Raw genomic sequence first — 15,754 nt, 5'->3', positions numbered from 1 at the left:
TTTTTTTAAAAGTAGGTCTAAGAAAACTATGAACATACAACAGGACTGAAGCAAGGACCTTGCCTTAGAGTCTAAGATAACAATGAACTGGAGCCAAGCAGCAGCTTGTCCCCCTTGATAGAACAGAAACTCCCTAAAACTGTGAGTCTGTGTCTTCATTTTAAAATAGGGATAATAATTCCATTAAAAGGGATAACAATCCAATTAAAAGACGCTTACTCCATGGAAGAAAAGTTATGACCAACCTAGAGAGGATATTAAAAAGCAGAGACATTACTTTGTGAACAAAGGTCTGTCTAGTCAAGGCTATGGTTTTTCCAGTAGTCATGTATGGATGTGAGAGTTGGACTATAAAGAAAATTGAGCACCAAAGAAGTGATGCTTTTGAACTGTGGTGTTGGAGAAAACTCTTGAGAATCCCTTGGACTGCAAGGAGATCCAACCAGTCCATCCTAAAGGAAATCAGTCCTGAATATTCATTGGAAGGACTGATGCTGAAGCTGAAACTCCAATACTTTGGCCACCTGATGCAAAGAACTGACTCATTTGAAAAGACCCTGATGCTGGGAAAGATTGAAGGCGGGAAGAGAAGGGGACGACAGAGGATGAGATGGTTGGATGGCATCACCAACTCAATGGACATGAGTTTGGGTAAACTCTGGGGGTTGGTGATAGATAGGGAGGCCTGGCATGCTGCAGTCCACGTGGTTCCAAAGAGTCAGACACGACTGAGTGACTGAACTGAACAATCCCAGCCTCAGTCGGATTTTGTTAAGTTTATATGTATAAGGCGCCTGGCATAGTAGCTAGAAACAATGAATACTCAATAAATGGTAGCTGTTTAGCTGTTTTCTTAAGGCTAAATATCTCGTGGTGGTTCCTTCCCTAGTCTAGGCTGTTGTTCAGTCGGTCATGTCCAGCTCTTTGGGACCCTATGGACTGTAGCACACCAGGCTCCTTGTCCTTCACTATCTTCTGGAGTCTGCTCAAACTCATGTCCATTGAGTTAGTGATGCCATCCAACTACCTCATCCTCTGTTGCCCCCTTCTCCTCCTGCCCTCAATCTTTCCCAGTATTAGGGTCTTTTCCAATGAATTCACTCTTTGCATCAAGTAGCCAAACTATTGGAGCTTCAGCTTCAGCATCAGTCCCTCTAATGAATATTCCAGACTGATTTCCTTTAGGATTGACTCGTTTGATCTCCTTGTTACCCAAGGGACTCTCAACAGTCTCCTCCAGCACCACAGTTCGAAACCACCATTCTTCAATGCTCAGCCTTCTTTATGGTCCAACTCTCACAACTGTACATGACTACTGGAAAAACCATAACTTTGACTAGAGACAGACCTTTGTCGGCAAAGTAATGTCTCTGCTAATTAACATGCTCTCTAGGTTTGTTATAGCATTTCTTCCAAGGATCAAGTGTCTTTTAATTTCATGGCTGCATGGACAATTTCACTGTCCACAGTGATTTTGGAGCCCAAGAAAATAAAGTCTCTCACTGTCCATTTTTTCCCCATCTATTTGCCATGAAGTGATAAGACCAGATGCCATGATCTTAGTTTTTTGACTGTTGAGTTTTAAGGCAGTTTTTTCACTCTCCTCTTTCACCTTCATCAAGAGGCTCTTTAGATCCTCTTTGCTTTCTGTCATTAGGATGGTTTCATCTGCGTATCTAAGGTTATTGACATTTCCCCTGGCAATCTTGATTCCAGCTTGTGCTTCATCCAGCCCAGTGTTTCTCATGATGTACTCTGCATACAAGCTAAATAAGCAGGATGACAATATACAGCCTTGACGCACTCCTTTCCCAATTTGGAACCAATCTGTTGTTCCATGTCCAGTTCTAACTGTTGCTTCTTGACCTGCATACAGATTTCTCAGGAGGCAGGTAAGGTGGTCTGGTATTCCCATCTCTTTAAGAATTTTCCACAGTTTGTTTTTATCCACACAGTCAAAGGCTTTGGCATAGTCAATAAAGCAGTAGTAAATGTTTTTCTGGAACGCTCTCGCTTTTTCAATGATCCAACGGATGTTGGCAATTTGATCTCTGGTTCCTCTGCCTTTTCTAACTCCAGCTTGTACATCTGAAGTTCTTGGTTCATGTATGCTAAAGCCTAGCCTGAAGGATTTTGAGCCTTACCTTGCTAGCATGTGAAATGAGTACTCTAGTCTAGATACTCTCCTTAGAAGGAACTCATCTTCTATAGATCTTTAATATTAACTTCTTAAAGGGGCCTTCCTTTGCCAAGATGTTTAAAACAGCATTCCCTCTTTTTCCCTGCTTCATTTTTTCCCACTGCCATTATCACCATCTAACACTACATACTTACCTAGTTTATCATCTGTTTCCATCTACAATAGAAGATCCATAGGGTAAGATTTTGGGCCTTTAAAAAAATAATGAATTGCTGTATTCCTCACACCTAGAAGAGTGTCAGACATTTGATAAGTGCTGAATAAATAACTGCTTAATGAAAGCCTGGTTCTCAAAGTCTGGTTCCCAGGTCTATACAAAATATTCTAGGTGTGAGACGACAAGTGCTGAGTATAGTGGGACAATTTTCTTTGTTAGTGCAGCCTAGGGTTGCATTAAAGTATAAAATATTATAATCAGGGTATATTTTTTAAAATAGGGGATCACAGACACTTTAGTTGAAAAATATGAACACAATGTTTTTCTTCATTAAAGAAAGTCCTTATTAATGTAAATTATGTACCCAAGCAGTTTTAAGTTAAAAGACTTTTCTACCACTGTCATAGATATTCTACTTTGGAAATTTTACTTGTGAGGATGGCAACAAATTCATGTCATGCTGTTGATGTCAGAGATATATGGCTGACCATTATAGTGCAACACAAGGTACCAAACTGCTTTTATAAAACCACTCTCCAACATGAGGTAATCCGATTCAGTTGCTATTTTCTTTTAAAATTTCAGTCTAAGTTCTTACACAGGTAAACTGACTCCTTTCTATTTCTGTTTGGTTGTCAGTCATATTTAACTCCCAGGCTTAAGATTAGCAGTTTTTGTGCAATGAATGTTCCCAGTGAAACCAACAATTTTCAGAATATGAAACAGATTTAGTACTAGCCTCTGCACAATGGTATAAGTAAATTCTAATGAGGAGACAAAATTCTTATTCCCTTTGAATTATCTGGAAAAAAACAAGGACTAAAATTTTTCTGCGATAAAGACTTTCCTTGCATACTGAGGTTCACTTTAAATGGGCTTCTCTAAACTTAAAATTATAAGCACCCAATAATTATTTAGAAGTAATTCAGTGGTTTAATAGAGCTGCCCTTCAATGGTTAGAGATTCTGGACTCTAGTAAGATTACTCACTTTTATTTGCCTACATAGTTCAAACAGAAGTCTTGCTTCTCTTTGTATGTTACTTAACAAGCAGAGTCCCAATAAATATAGCTTAGTCTCAGTTCACAAATAAATACATACCTGAAAGAAGGTCCTTGGTAGGGGGGTTGTTTGAAGAAAGAATGCATGAGTCACTGTGACTCTTGGCAACTGTGCTAATTTGAGGCTGGAACTCAGAACTGTTGAGAAGGGACATCTGCTTCTGTGGGGCTTTGCCTTTCAGAGTCACAGACTCTAAACTCTGTCCTGAATTAAGATGGTGCTGGAGTCCACCGAAAGAGTCTTTTATTGTATCAGAGTTCTCTGCAAAGTACAAGTGATCTTTCCCCCTGTTTTAAAATAAAGGAGAACTTCAGGAGTATATTAACCATTATGGTAACATTATACTTCATCAGAGACAGAAAGTGGATCAGGGGCATAGAGCAGGGTAGCTCAGACTTTGTAAATCTGTTCTCATCTCCCAAATGAAATAAATAATAGATGTTTTACCTATGGTATGGTTGTGGCTAAAGTGAGACAATGAAACAAAAAGCTCAGTGCTGAGCCTGACACAAAGCAAATGCCTGATAATTATTTAAAATCAAAATTTATCTTTCTTCCTTCATTCCCTTTCACAAAACACTGCTGTTTCCCTCTTTCCCTTCATTGCCCATCTATCATAGCATCTCTATATGACTTAGATATACTTATTTATCTGTGTATTGGCCTCCTCACTAGATTATGAGCCATCTACAAAACAGGAACTGCCTCTTATTAATTTCTATGCCCAGCACCAGGAAACAGTGAGTACTTAATACTTATTCGGTGAAATGACTACCTTTAATCTTTTACGCAACCACAAATGAAAGACAAACATTATGCGTTCAGTGGGAGTTAGCTGACAGACCGATTGATATTAGGTGTGGTAATTACCTTGGCGGGGTTGACCTACTACTATTAGCTGCTAAATCTTTTCCATCAATTTTGGTAGTAAGGATCCTATGAAGCCTTGATGGAACCAGAAATTGAGTATTGCTTGCTTCAGAATGTTCTCTGAATCCCTGCTCAGATAAAAGCACATTTTCTGTCATGTTAGTGGTAGGAAGAGGATTGTAGCTGTCATAAGTTTCTGACAAAGGCTCCAGAGCAAGTGAGACCTGAAAGAGACATGCAATGTATTAGAAGTTTTATTTTTTAGCACTGATTAATTTTTAAACTGTTTAATATAAATTAATGACCCCCATTTCTTATAGGATCAAGTTAAAATTCCTGCCTACATCAGAAGCCTCATCTCTCACTGTGCTCTCCTTCCCCATCTCCCTCTTCTAGATTTACTAATTACTTAAGAGTTTTCTAAATTTACCTTATATTTCATTCCTTTATGCCTCTATATGCAGATTTCCTCCAGTATTATTTCCTCTATGAAAACTTTTTTGTGTCTAGGCAGAGATGTTACGGCCACTCCATTTTCCATTTTTCTACTTACTCTGTTATCTATCCATTCATATAACCACCATTTATTGAATACTATAAGAGGCCAGAAACTGTGCTACATTCCTCACATAGAGAAGCTGATGCGATGATATAATTCTGTCAGGAAAGTATATTATCCTAATTTGAAGATTAAAAAAAAAAAGCAGATGCTTAAAGGAGGGATTTGTACTTTCAGTTTGTTTGTTATCCTAATTAGATTATGAATTTCTCAAAAGCATGGACTGTCTCATTCATTTTTCTGTAGACTAATCAGCATAGCACATACTTAGTGCACACATCAAGTATGCATAATAATGACTAATGGTCTGACAAATGAAAAAACAACTTGTTGCATCCTTATTGCTAGTTATTTGAGAAAAATAAGGCCCTAGTTCTATGCTGGGGAGGAAGCAGGGTGAAGAGGGAGGAACAGTAAGATGTAAAGTTTTAGTTTTCTTGAAGTTTCCTTTATCATCTCACTCCACTGAATTCAGGCACTCTACTGAAAAACTCTCCAGTTCTCTGAAAAGCTAAACAAAGTCCAATGGGGGAGTAAAAAGTAAAACAGAGCCTAAAGCAAAACTTTAGAGAAGAAACTGAATAATGTACTCCCAAAGAAAAAAAAAAGCAGTGTTCAAAGTTAGGCTACAATGACAAAGAAAGCAGAAGGAATTGTTAAAGGAGCCAAAGAGAGTCACATAATGATAAATGGCCTACGGCAAAAATGAAAGATTTCAGTTAAACATTTTAAGAAGTCTCTGGGAAGATCAATGGAGTAATTTGTGTGGAGAAATTGTCAAGGCAGAGACTCAATAAACACACCTGGGTCTTGATGAGAACTTTGTTCATGAACCAGGTAGCACAAAGTCCTTTAAATCTATTCATCAAGATTTTCTTCAAATGACCAGAATGCAGTGGGATAAATACTTCGTGTAGTCACTGCTGTAAGAGGATCACATAAAATCCTGGCTGCCCAAATGTGTCAGAAGATTGTCCCCTACCGTTTATCATTTGCCAAAAGGCAGCCACTGTATTCTAAAAACAAAGGAGATACTGAGAATAAAGATAGAGTCCCTGGCCTTAACAATGACCTTCTGGCTAGTCATAATTTTGCTTTTTCCTTAAAAAATTTGAACTAGTTACAAAACAACTCAAAGGTCTCTATTACCAGTGAGAGGGGAAAAAAAAGCAAGTCCAGGTACCTGCCACACCTACTTTACAATGAAAATATAGGTGCTAGTCTAACTCCTTTGTTCAATTAACAAGTACTTTTTGAGATCAATGCCAAGTTCTGTGCTACTTGCCTGGGGCAAAGAGATAATGAAACATGCAATCTGACCCACAGGATCAGAGTATCTTGTGAAAGTGAAAGGGTTAGCTGCTCAGAAGTGTCCGACTCTTTGCAACCTCATGGACTACGGCCCACCACGCTCCTCTGTCCATGGAATTCTCTAGGCGAGGATACTGGAGTGGGCTACTGTTACCTTCTCCGGGGGATCTTTCTGACTCAGGGATTGAACCTGGGTCTCCTGCACTGCAGGCAGATTCTTTATCATCTGAGTCACCAGGGAAGCCATCTTGTAGGGAAATTTAACAAGAAGTAATTTTAATATAAAATGATGAGTTTTAAGGATAAATATGTGTACTGGATGCTGCAGGAACACAAAAGAGGGGTCTGGGCTTGGGGAAGAGGTGAGGAAGAAGGGCCAGAGATGGCTTCCAGGACTGAAAAATAAATACTTGGCTTCAGAGCCTTAAATATGAGTGAGCAATAAAGTTGAGTGGGGACTGAGGTAAAACATTCCAGGCAGAGAAAAAAGCATGAGTCAAGTTTTGCAGGTGTAAAACAGAATACTGTTCCAGTAATTCCTACCAGTCCAAGCAATCTCCACTCCTAAGCCCTCTGTTTCCGTACAGTGTACCCAATACACTCCTGTGTTCATCTCGCAGATCCTCATTTCAGTCCACAGCAGTTATGCTCTGCCCCAATCAAAGTTCACCCTGGTGCTCATTCCTTTGACAACCCCTTCACTGAGCCCTGCAGAGCTTCTACTGGATACGAACTACCTTATCACTTTACACTTTAACTGAACATCTCTCTTAAAGTGTCCTCATTTCCCCCAAAGTTTCTCCAAAGGAAACTACTTCTTTTACTAGCTAGGATAAGGGAGGTTGACTTATTCCTTTATGGTGCCATTGCCAGATCATCATTCTACTGCCCAAATATACCACATCTTTTCTAAATTCCATGCCAACCACAAATACCTTGAATATACCACATGATTCACACATCTGTTAATGAAATATCATTAAGAACACAAATCAGTGTTCTCTCAATGACTCAATGCTCTCTGGCACTAAGCTGCCCACAGCTGTCATCTACATTTACAACATCTATCAGTATTGGAGAGAGCAAACTAGTATATCTATTTTTCAGATTTATGCTGGTCAATATAGCATTTGTTAAGATTTAAAAATTATTTAACGGTGATTAAAAAAACGGATTTTAGGTAAAAATTTGAATTTCTGGCTTCTCTTGAAAACTCAGAAGTTCCAACAATCCTGGGTCCCCATTCCAATGTGGCAAAAATTAGCTGGAGTAGATTTCCCAGGCAAGAATACTGGAGTGGGTTGCCAGTTCCTTCTCCAGGGGATCTTGCTGACTCTGGCATAGAACCAGTGTCTCCTGCATTGGCAGGTGGATTCTTTACTGCTGAGCCAACAAGGAAGGCCAAAACTATGTTTAGATGCAAGTGACCACCACCATATTTAAGGTAAGCGTCTTCTAATTTCACGGCTATAATCACCATCCGCAGTAATTTTGGAGCCCAAGAAAATAAAGTCTGTCACTGTTTCCATTGTTTCCCCATCTATTTACCATGAAGTGATGGGACCGGATGCCATGATCTTAGTTTTTTCAATGCTGAGTTTTAAGTCAGCCTTTTCACTCTCCTCTTTCACCTTCAAGAGGCTCTTTAATTCCTCTTCACTTTCTGCCATTAGGGTGGTGTTATCTGCCTATCTAAGGTTATTGATATTTCTCCCAGCAATCTTGATTCCAGCTTGCGCTTCATCCAGCCCAGCATTTTGCATGATGTACTCTGCATATAAGTTAAATAAGCAGGGTGACAATATACAGCCTTGATCTACTCCTTTCCCAATTTGGAACCAGTCCATTGTTCCAAGTTTGGTTCTAATTGTTGCTTCTCGACCCACATACAGGTTTTGCAGGAGGCAGGTAAGGTGGTCTGGTATTCCCATCTCTTTAAGAATTTTCCACAGTTTGTTGAGATCTACATAGTCAAAGGCTTTACAGTAGCTAATGAAGCAGAAGTAGATGTTTTTCTGGAATTTTCTAGCTTTTTTTGTGATCCAATGGATGTTGGCAATTTGATCTCTGGTTCCTCTGCCTTTCCTAAATCCAACTTGTACATGTGGAAGTTCTAAGTTCACATACTATTAAAGCCTAGCTTGAAGAATTTTGAGCATTACTTTGCTAGTGTGTGAAATGAGTGCAACTGTACGTTTGAACATTCTTTGAAATTGCCTTTAGGACTGGAATGAAAACTGACCTTTTCCAGATAATTAACCTTGCTCAATTATCCTCTTTTATTTTCAGTATCTTTCTTCACTTGCTTTTCTCTTGGTCTACAAATCAGGTCTCTTACTCTCTACAAAGGGTCAGCACACTCATTCTGTAAAGGGGCGGAGGGTAAATATTTTTAGCTGCATTGAACAATCTTTTTTAAAATGACCCTTTAAAAATATAAGAAAGCTTTCAGTTAGAAAGCCAGATTCAGATCACTAGGCAGTGTGCCAATTCCTCTTCTAAAGCATCAACAAATTTCTCAATTCTACCACCCAACTATCAATCTTTTCCTCTACAATTCAAGTAAATTTTATATGTGACTCTCATATGCCTGGGCACCATGTTAAGTGCTTCCACCTTTTTTTTTCATATTACTTAATCCCTGCAACAAGGCTATAAGGTAAAACTTATCTTCATTTTACAAAATAAGATACCGAAACTCAGAGAGTACAAATGAACACCAACCAATTTTTCTATGTCCAAGTCTGGTGCTATATCCATTAGGTTACACTATCTCTCTCTAGAGAGTAGAAGTCCCTGTTATTTCTACTTCTTCACTGTAATTACTATGCATTTACTTATTCCATAATCTTTCAAAATCTGACCTCTGTCTCTAAGACTCTATAAAAATAATTCTCCAACAAATCCAATGATATTTAAATAAAAAAACATATAGTATTATTTTATCAGCTGTCATTCAAATAAGGGGGAAAAAAATGATCCAACACCTTAGAAAACAGTCCAGCAGTTCCTCAAAGTTTAAATAGCTACCACATGATCACAATTCTACACCAAGGTATACACAAAGGAACTGAAAGCATGTTCACAAAAAAACCTGTATGCAAACATTCATAGCAGCATTATTCATAAAAGTCAGAAAGTTGAAACAATCCAAATGTCTGCCAACTGAAGAATGGATAAACAACATGTGATATATCCATACAATAGAATATTATTTAGCTACAGTAAGGAATAAAGTACTGGTTCATGCTACAACATGGATGAACCTTTAAAACACTATATTAAGTGAAAGAAGTCAGATACAAAAGGCTACATATTACATCATTTATACGAAATACTCAGAATAGGTAATTTATGGAGACAGAAAGTAGATCAGTGGTTGCCATGAGCTGGAGAAAGTAAAAAGGGGAATGACTATTAAGGGGTATACTGTTTCTTTTTGGGGTGATAAAAATGTTCTGGAATTAGATAATCATGATGGTTGCACATTCTTATGAATATACTAAAAATTACAGAATTGTATACTTTAAAAGGGTGAATTCTATAGCATGTGAATTATGTCTAATTTAAATAGGAAAAGAGGACTTCCCTGGTGGTCCAGTGGTTGTGAGTCTACCTGCCAATGCAGGAAACACGGGTTAGATCTCTGGTCTAGGAAGATTCTACATGCCCCAGGGCAACTGGATCTGTGCACCACAACTACCAAGCCAGTGGTCTAGAGCCCCTGACCCACAACCACTGAGCTCAACTGCTGCAACTACTGAAGTCCATGTACCAAAAGCCCACTTCAACAAGAGAAATTCTCTTCAACAAGAGAAGCCACCACATTATGAGAAGCGTGTATACCACAACTAGAGAATAGCCCCTGCTCGCTGCAACTAGAGAAAGCCTGTGTGCAGCAATGAAGACCCAGCACACTCAAAAATAAATACATTTTTTTAAAAAATAGGAAAAGAACCCACCCACCTAGAATTCTATATTTCAATTGTGTTGTTTTCCCTTTTTTCTCTCTAGTCACTGATCATAAGCATATATGTGAGTACACTTTCAATTCTGTTTTCAATCCAAAATAATTTTTCCATGTTGCTATACAATCATAACAATATAATTTTATCTTTTATGGAAATAAAATATTCCACTGATAGACTTTGGTTTTAATATTGTCTAATGAAATTGTTTGAATATTTTCAATATTAGAAGTGCATTTCCATAACCAGTCCTAAGCATATTACTTTCCTCAATTTTTATGGTATTTCTTTAATATAAGTCCCCAGCAGAAGAATTATTCAGGTAAATGATATATGATCATTTTTATGGCTCTTGTAAACACAATGCCAAACTGTTTTTGCTGGTCTGATGCAATATTGTACCATATGAGAAAAGCAGGAGTAATCCAGTCTCATTTCACCACAAAGTTACCACTATAAGGTGTCACTATCTTTAAATAATATTATAAATAAAAATATGATAAAGAGTATAGAAAGTGTCAAGTTCCTTCATTTGCGTGCATGCACAATCAGTTTCTTCAGTCGTGTCTAACTCTGTGATCCTACAATCTGTAGTCCGTCAGGCTCCTCTGTCCATGGGATTCTCCAGGGGATCTGGAGGAGGATGCCCTCCCTCCAGGCGAATCTTTCTGACCGAGGGATTGAACCTGAGTCTTCTGAGGCTCCTTCACTGTAGGCAGATTCTTCACCACTGAGTCAGCAGGGAAGCCCAAGTTCTTTCACTTCATTAAATCTATTTCTGGACTTTATTCTCTTCCTTTGACACAATTATGTGCTTGTGGTTTTATAACAAGTTCTTACATCTGGTAATGTTATATGTTCTTTCTTCATCTTTTTTGAACTGCTTTCTAAAATATTTGCTTAAATTTCTATACATATTTTAAAATATATTTGACAAAGTATTAAACTCACCACATTTCTCAAGGATTTCTCCAGGAAGAACTCCCAGAATCTCCCTCAGAAAGGGACACTTCTATGTTCTTTCCCACTATCTAGTACATATATTTATTATGTATGTATCACACTGTGTTCTATTTGTTACTCTTTTCTATTTCATCCCACCTGACTTTGGAAAACTAATTGAAAGGAGATCTCTTATCTCTGTATCCTAAGTTAATGGCACATAACAGACTATCAAAAAAATGTAGGCTGAATGAATGAATGAACATCAAAGATACCACTTAAATGAGTCAAACAAGCTATTACTGCTTGGCACTACCTTAGGAGCTGTGGGGAAAAACAAAGAAAGTAGAAAATACTGTCCTGTCTCTCAAGGAATCTATAAACTAAAAGGAAAGGAAATTAAAAGGAAACTACAGATACATGATTTTTGAGACTATGTAAGATTATAACTGAACAATGACTATGCAATTCATGTTATAAAATTAACAGAGAGCACAGAGAAGAATGAGTACAGAAGGAGTTGTGAAGGATTCTTGGAACTTGAGATGGGCAGCATAGAACTAAGAGGATATGGATAAGGGGGAAATAAGTACAAAACAGTAATTGGGTAAGAAAAAAGGCATGGAGTGGGTATTTGCATGGTACTTGGGAGTCATGTACCTTCCCATTCTACAAACAGACTCAAATATTTGTGCCCCTAAAGTTTTACTCTATGTAGCAGAGAATTATGATATTTTTACCTGGAGTTCTCCAAGTTTCTTAGATGTTGGTGAAACAATGGTAAAAAATCCATCGATGTGATGGGTTGGAGAAAGCTGGGCTAGTCCACTGATCTGAACTCTACCAACTGGAAGATGTTCAAGTTTGGTGATTACTTCCAGCACCAGCACAGCCATATCTAACCAGAAACAATTACAACATCAGCAGACAGTTTTCATTTACTTTTTTTTTTTTTGGAAGTGGGCAGAGGAGTACACATTACCAAATGTTTTCACTTAAAAAAAAAAATCCCTTTATTTTCAAATAAACTATATATTACCATATCAATCAGGGGGTGGGAAAGAGTGAAGCCAAGATCAAAAAAACAAAGTTTTAGAGAAAAGCAATGACAAATATCTCAAATGGAGGGAAAATATTACACAGAAAGTGTCAGCATATCAACTATTTGATAAGGAAAATATCTTTAAGAGTATTTTTTTTTAACATATTTGGCAAGGATTCAGGCTTTAGTTTTTAAATAAAAAAGTAACAATTCTCAGTTTTTAAATTCTCACCATATCTAGTTTTGAACTGGACAAAGGGCTTCTCTTATATAGATGCAGCAGCTGGTCCCTGCTTCTCAAGAGTATTTTATTACTTATTCCTCCATAATATCTGGAGGACTGAAATGCTGAGAGCACTTAGAATCAAAAGGAATGGAAATAAACTCCTTAATTGGATTCTTCAATTGGTTGCTTTGACTTAACACCTTCATGATCCCAATTTATAGCAGGAAAAATACAATGCATGCATATGCAATTTGAGATTATTTCAGAACAGTGTAACTTCTGAATATTTTCTTACCAAAGTTGAGAAAATGATTTATTTTCACCATCTGTTGAATGCTGTAGTGAAAAGAGCACTGGATTTACAATGTGATTGTGTTGTGGCTCTGATATTCAGTCTATTTCTGTGAAAGCCACAGCTGTCTATAAAATAGGCATCATAATACCTATCTCATGGCTGTGAGGAATGGTAGTATTGTAAATAAAACACATAGCACAGAATCCTTTTATATGGCAGTTGCTTAATGGCTGTTATATGACTTTAGGCAAATTACTTAACATATCACAGTCCCTGACTTATCTAATCATGCAAGTTACCAGGAAATTCTATGAACTAATAGGTGTAAAAGTGCTTTGTAGAGTATAAAATAATGTGCATGTATAGAATACGAGAACTGTATCAACATTTGTTGCTTATTTACTAACATCCAGGCTCACCTATGTCTCATTAATTTTCTTAATCAGATATTTATGGGTATATTTTAAAAGCTCTTATCACTTTTTACCTAATATTATAACTAAACTTCTCTGTTAATTTAGTTAGAATTAGATACCATTTGGATTAAATCTTTTGATTCATTTTTATAATCTCCACAGCACCTAAGCACAATGTCTGATGCATCCTAAGTATTTTATATGTATTTTTTGAATAACTTGAGTTTTTTTCTTTATATTTTGATGTCTTTAAAATTTTCTTCTGGAAAGAATGTAGACTTAAGCACAAGTTAATATTTAATTCACCTCTGGTTCTGTTGTATTCTTAGCCCAACAATACTTACATGATAAATGCTTTTTACTGACTTGAATTGACTTGATAAGTCCATCATCTAAAGCGTATATATGAAAGCTTGACTTGAATAGAGAAATAACACAGTATGTTCAGAATGCCTCCCTTGAACAGAAATGAAATTGTGGCTCTTGGTTCCCAGTAGAGGGATCCTCCCTTCTCTGAAAACCTGTACTACTAACTCACTAAAATACTTAATTGGTACTTAGCAAGTATTACCTTGTATTATTACTAAATTTTTATTACTAAATTTTATATCCTTACTATTAGTAAATTTTTCCCTTGAATATAATGGAAGTTCCAGAGTAGAGATTATAGTTATTACTTAAAGAAGTACAATGTAGTGACAAGTGAATGAGTCTTGGTGTCAGAGAGAAGTGGGTTAAAATTCTAGTTTTGCCATTTTATCAACTATAGAACCTTATATAGAGTATTCATTTCATCTCTCTGAACTTCAGTCTCATTGTCTATAAAACAGAGAAAATATCTATCTTTCAGGGTTATTAAAGATTAGAAATAATATGTATCAACTGGTAGCACACAGTATACTCTAAATAATGGTGGCAATTATAACATCTCTGAATCCTCAATAACTAATAGCGCCACAGCTACAGGAACATAATAATACTGTTAACGACATAGCTACAGGCATCTTACTATGCAAGCAGATGAAATGAAAAGACAAAAACATACCTGTTAGATAAGAGGTAAACTGCTTTGGACCACAGCGAATAGCATAACGTGTAGTTGTTCTCACAGCTTTTGGTTCAGTCTGCAATGCATCTCTGGGACAAAAGAGGGTTCCTTCTGATGTTTCTCCCCACCATCTCACTCGGACAAGTACACAAGCAGGAGGCTTTGCAATCTTCCATATGACTTTATTAACAGAAAGTTTCAGAAAGCAGCGTAGCTGGCCTTCAACCAAGGGCGGCAAGCTTGTAGATGGAGAAATGTCACTTAAACCTGTGGTGGAATCTAAGAATACAAAGTCAAAATTTAGTCTAAATATAGAAAACAAATAATCTTCTTTTTGAATGAAAAACACATAAAAATATTTTAATCTCTACAGAGAGAAGGTTAATTCTATTTATCCTAATATATGAGAAGTAACTAGCAAACCAGACCACAGAATAACCTATCTGGTCACCTAAGCCACCCTGAAAACTAGTTAAGTGTTCAGGATTGGATTCAGGTTACTGTGAGGAAAGAACACACCAACTTAAGACATAGTAGTATAAACGCTTCTTTAAATGAAAGATACTAAGTGAAAACAACAATGATACAGTTCAGTTCAGTTCAGTCGCTCTGTCGTGTCCGATTCTTTGCGACCCCATGAATCGCAGCACACCAGGCCTCCCTGTCCATCACCAACTCCCGGAGTTTGCTCAAACTCATGCCCATCGAGTCGGTGATGCCATCCAGCCATCTCATCCTCTCTCGTCCCCTTCTCCTCCTGCCCCCAATCCCTCCCAGCATCAGGGTCTTTTCCAATGAGTCAACTCTTCGCATCAGGTGGCCAAAGTACTAGAGTTTCAGCTTCAGCATCAGTCCTTCCAATGAACACCCAGGACTGATCTCCTTTAGGATGAACTGGTTTGATCTCTTTGCAGTCCAAGGGACTCTCAAGAGTCTTCTCCAACACCACAGTTCAAAAGCATCAATTTTTTGGCGTTCAGCTTTCTTCACAGTCCAACTCTTACATCCATACATGACCACTGGAAAAACCATAGCCTTGACTAAACTAAAAGGCTAACAGACCTTTGTTGGCAAAGTAATGTCTCTGCTTGTTAATATGCTATCTAGGTTGGTCATAACTTTCCTTCCAAGGAGTAAGCATCTTTTAATTTCATGGCTGCAACCACCATCTGCAGTGATTTTGGAGTCCCCCCAAAATAAAGTCTGACACTGTTTCCCCATCTTTTTCCCATGAAGTGATGGGACCAGATGCCATGAATGATACAGTATATAGATTTTAAAAAACCTCTGAAGTGAGATTAAAATTTTTCTTCCAAGTACTGCTATTCTGATTATGGCAATGTCCAGTTTTAAAGATGCTATTTTTACCTAATTCTCATACTTTAAAATTGTCACTAAATATAAACAGCATCAACTCCTGTCAATTCACAAATGAAATGCACACCATACAACTCAGTGCTTCCATAAAGACCACCTTAAACTGTGTCTTTTCTTCCTGCCAATATCATATAATCAATGAGGACAGAAAGTATCACCTTTAGATTCTGCCACTATTCTTTAGCATAGTGCTATGTTCGTAATATTTATGGCTTTTAGACGGATAACAACATGTAAAGAAGGCAATTAATCCTGACTTTCTATAAAGCTTTCCTTTAATGA

At 37.4% G+C, this 15,754-nt stretch overlaps 1 protein-coding gene across 5 annotated transcripts in view; it reads right to left on the bottom strand.

Annotated features, from left to right (window-relative positions):
- The window catches only part of C2CD3 (C2 domain containing 3 centriole elongation regulator), a 118,586-nt gene that overhangs the window by 100,850 nt on the left and 1,982 nt on the right, over positions 1 to 15,754 (bottom strand). For all 5 annotated transcript variants that reach the window (XM_065945599.1, XM_065945600.1, XM_065945596.1 and 2 more), the window contains exons 2-5: positions 14,093 to 14,374; positions 11,809 to 11,966; positions 4,289 to 4,512; positions 3,458 to 3,705 (exon numbers count right to left, since the gene is read on the bottom strand). In XM_065945599.1, the coding sequence (XP_065801671.1) occupies positions 3,458 to 3,705; positions 4,289 to 4,512; positions 11,809 to 11,966; positions 14,093 to 14,374 (912 nt within the window). The remainder of the gene's footprint in view (positions 1 to 3,457; positions 3,706 to 4,288; positions 4,513 to 11,808; positions 11,967 to 14,092; positions 14,375 to 15,754) is intronic.

This window comes from Muntiacus reevesi, chromosome 9 (genome assembly GCF_963930625.1).
Source record: "Muntiacus reevesi chromosome 9, mMunRee1.1, whole genome shotgun sequence".
NCBI classification, from domain to species: Eukaryota; Metazoa; Chordata; class Mammalia; order Artiodactyla; family Cervidae; genus Muntiacus; species Muntiacus reevesi.
The sequence above is the reverse complement of the archived record's forward strand: the minus strand, read 5'-3'. Positions and strand labels throughout refer to the sequence as shown.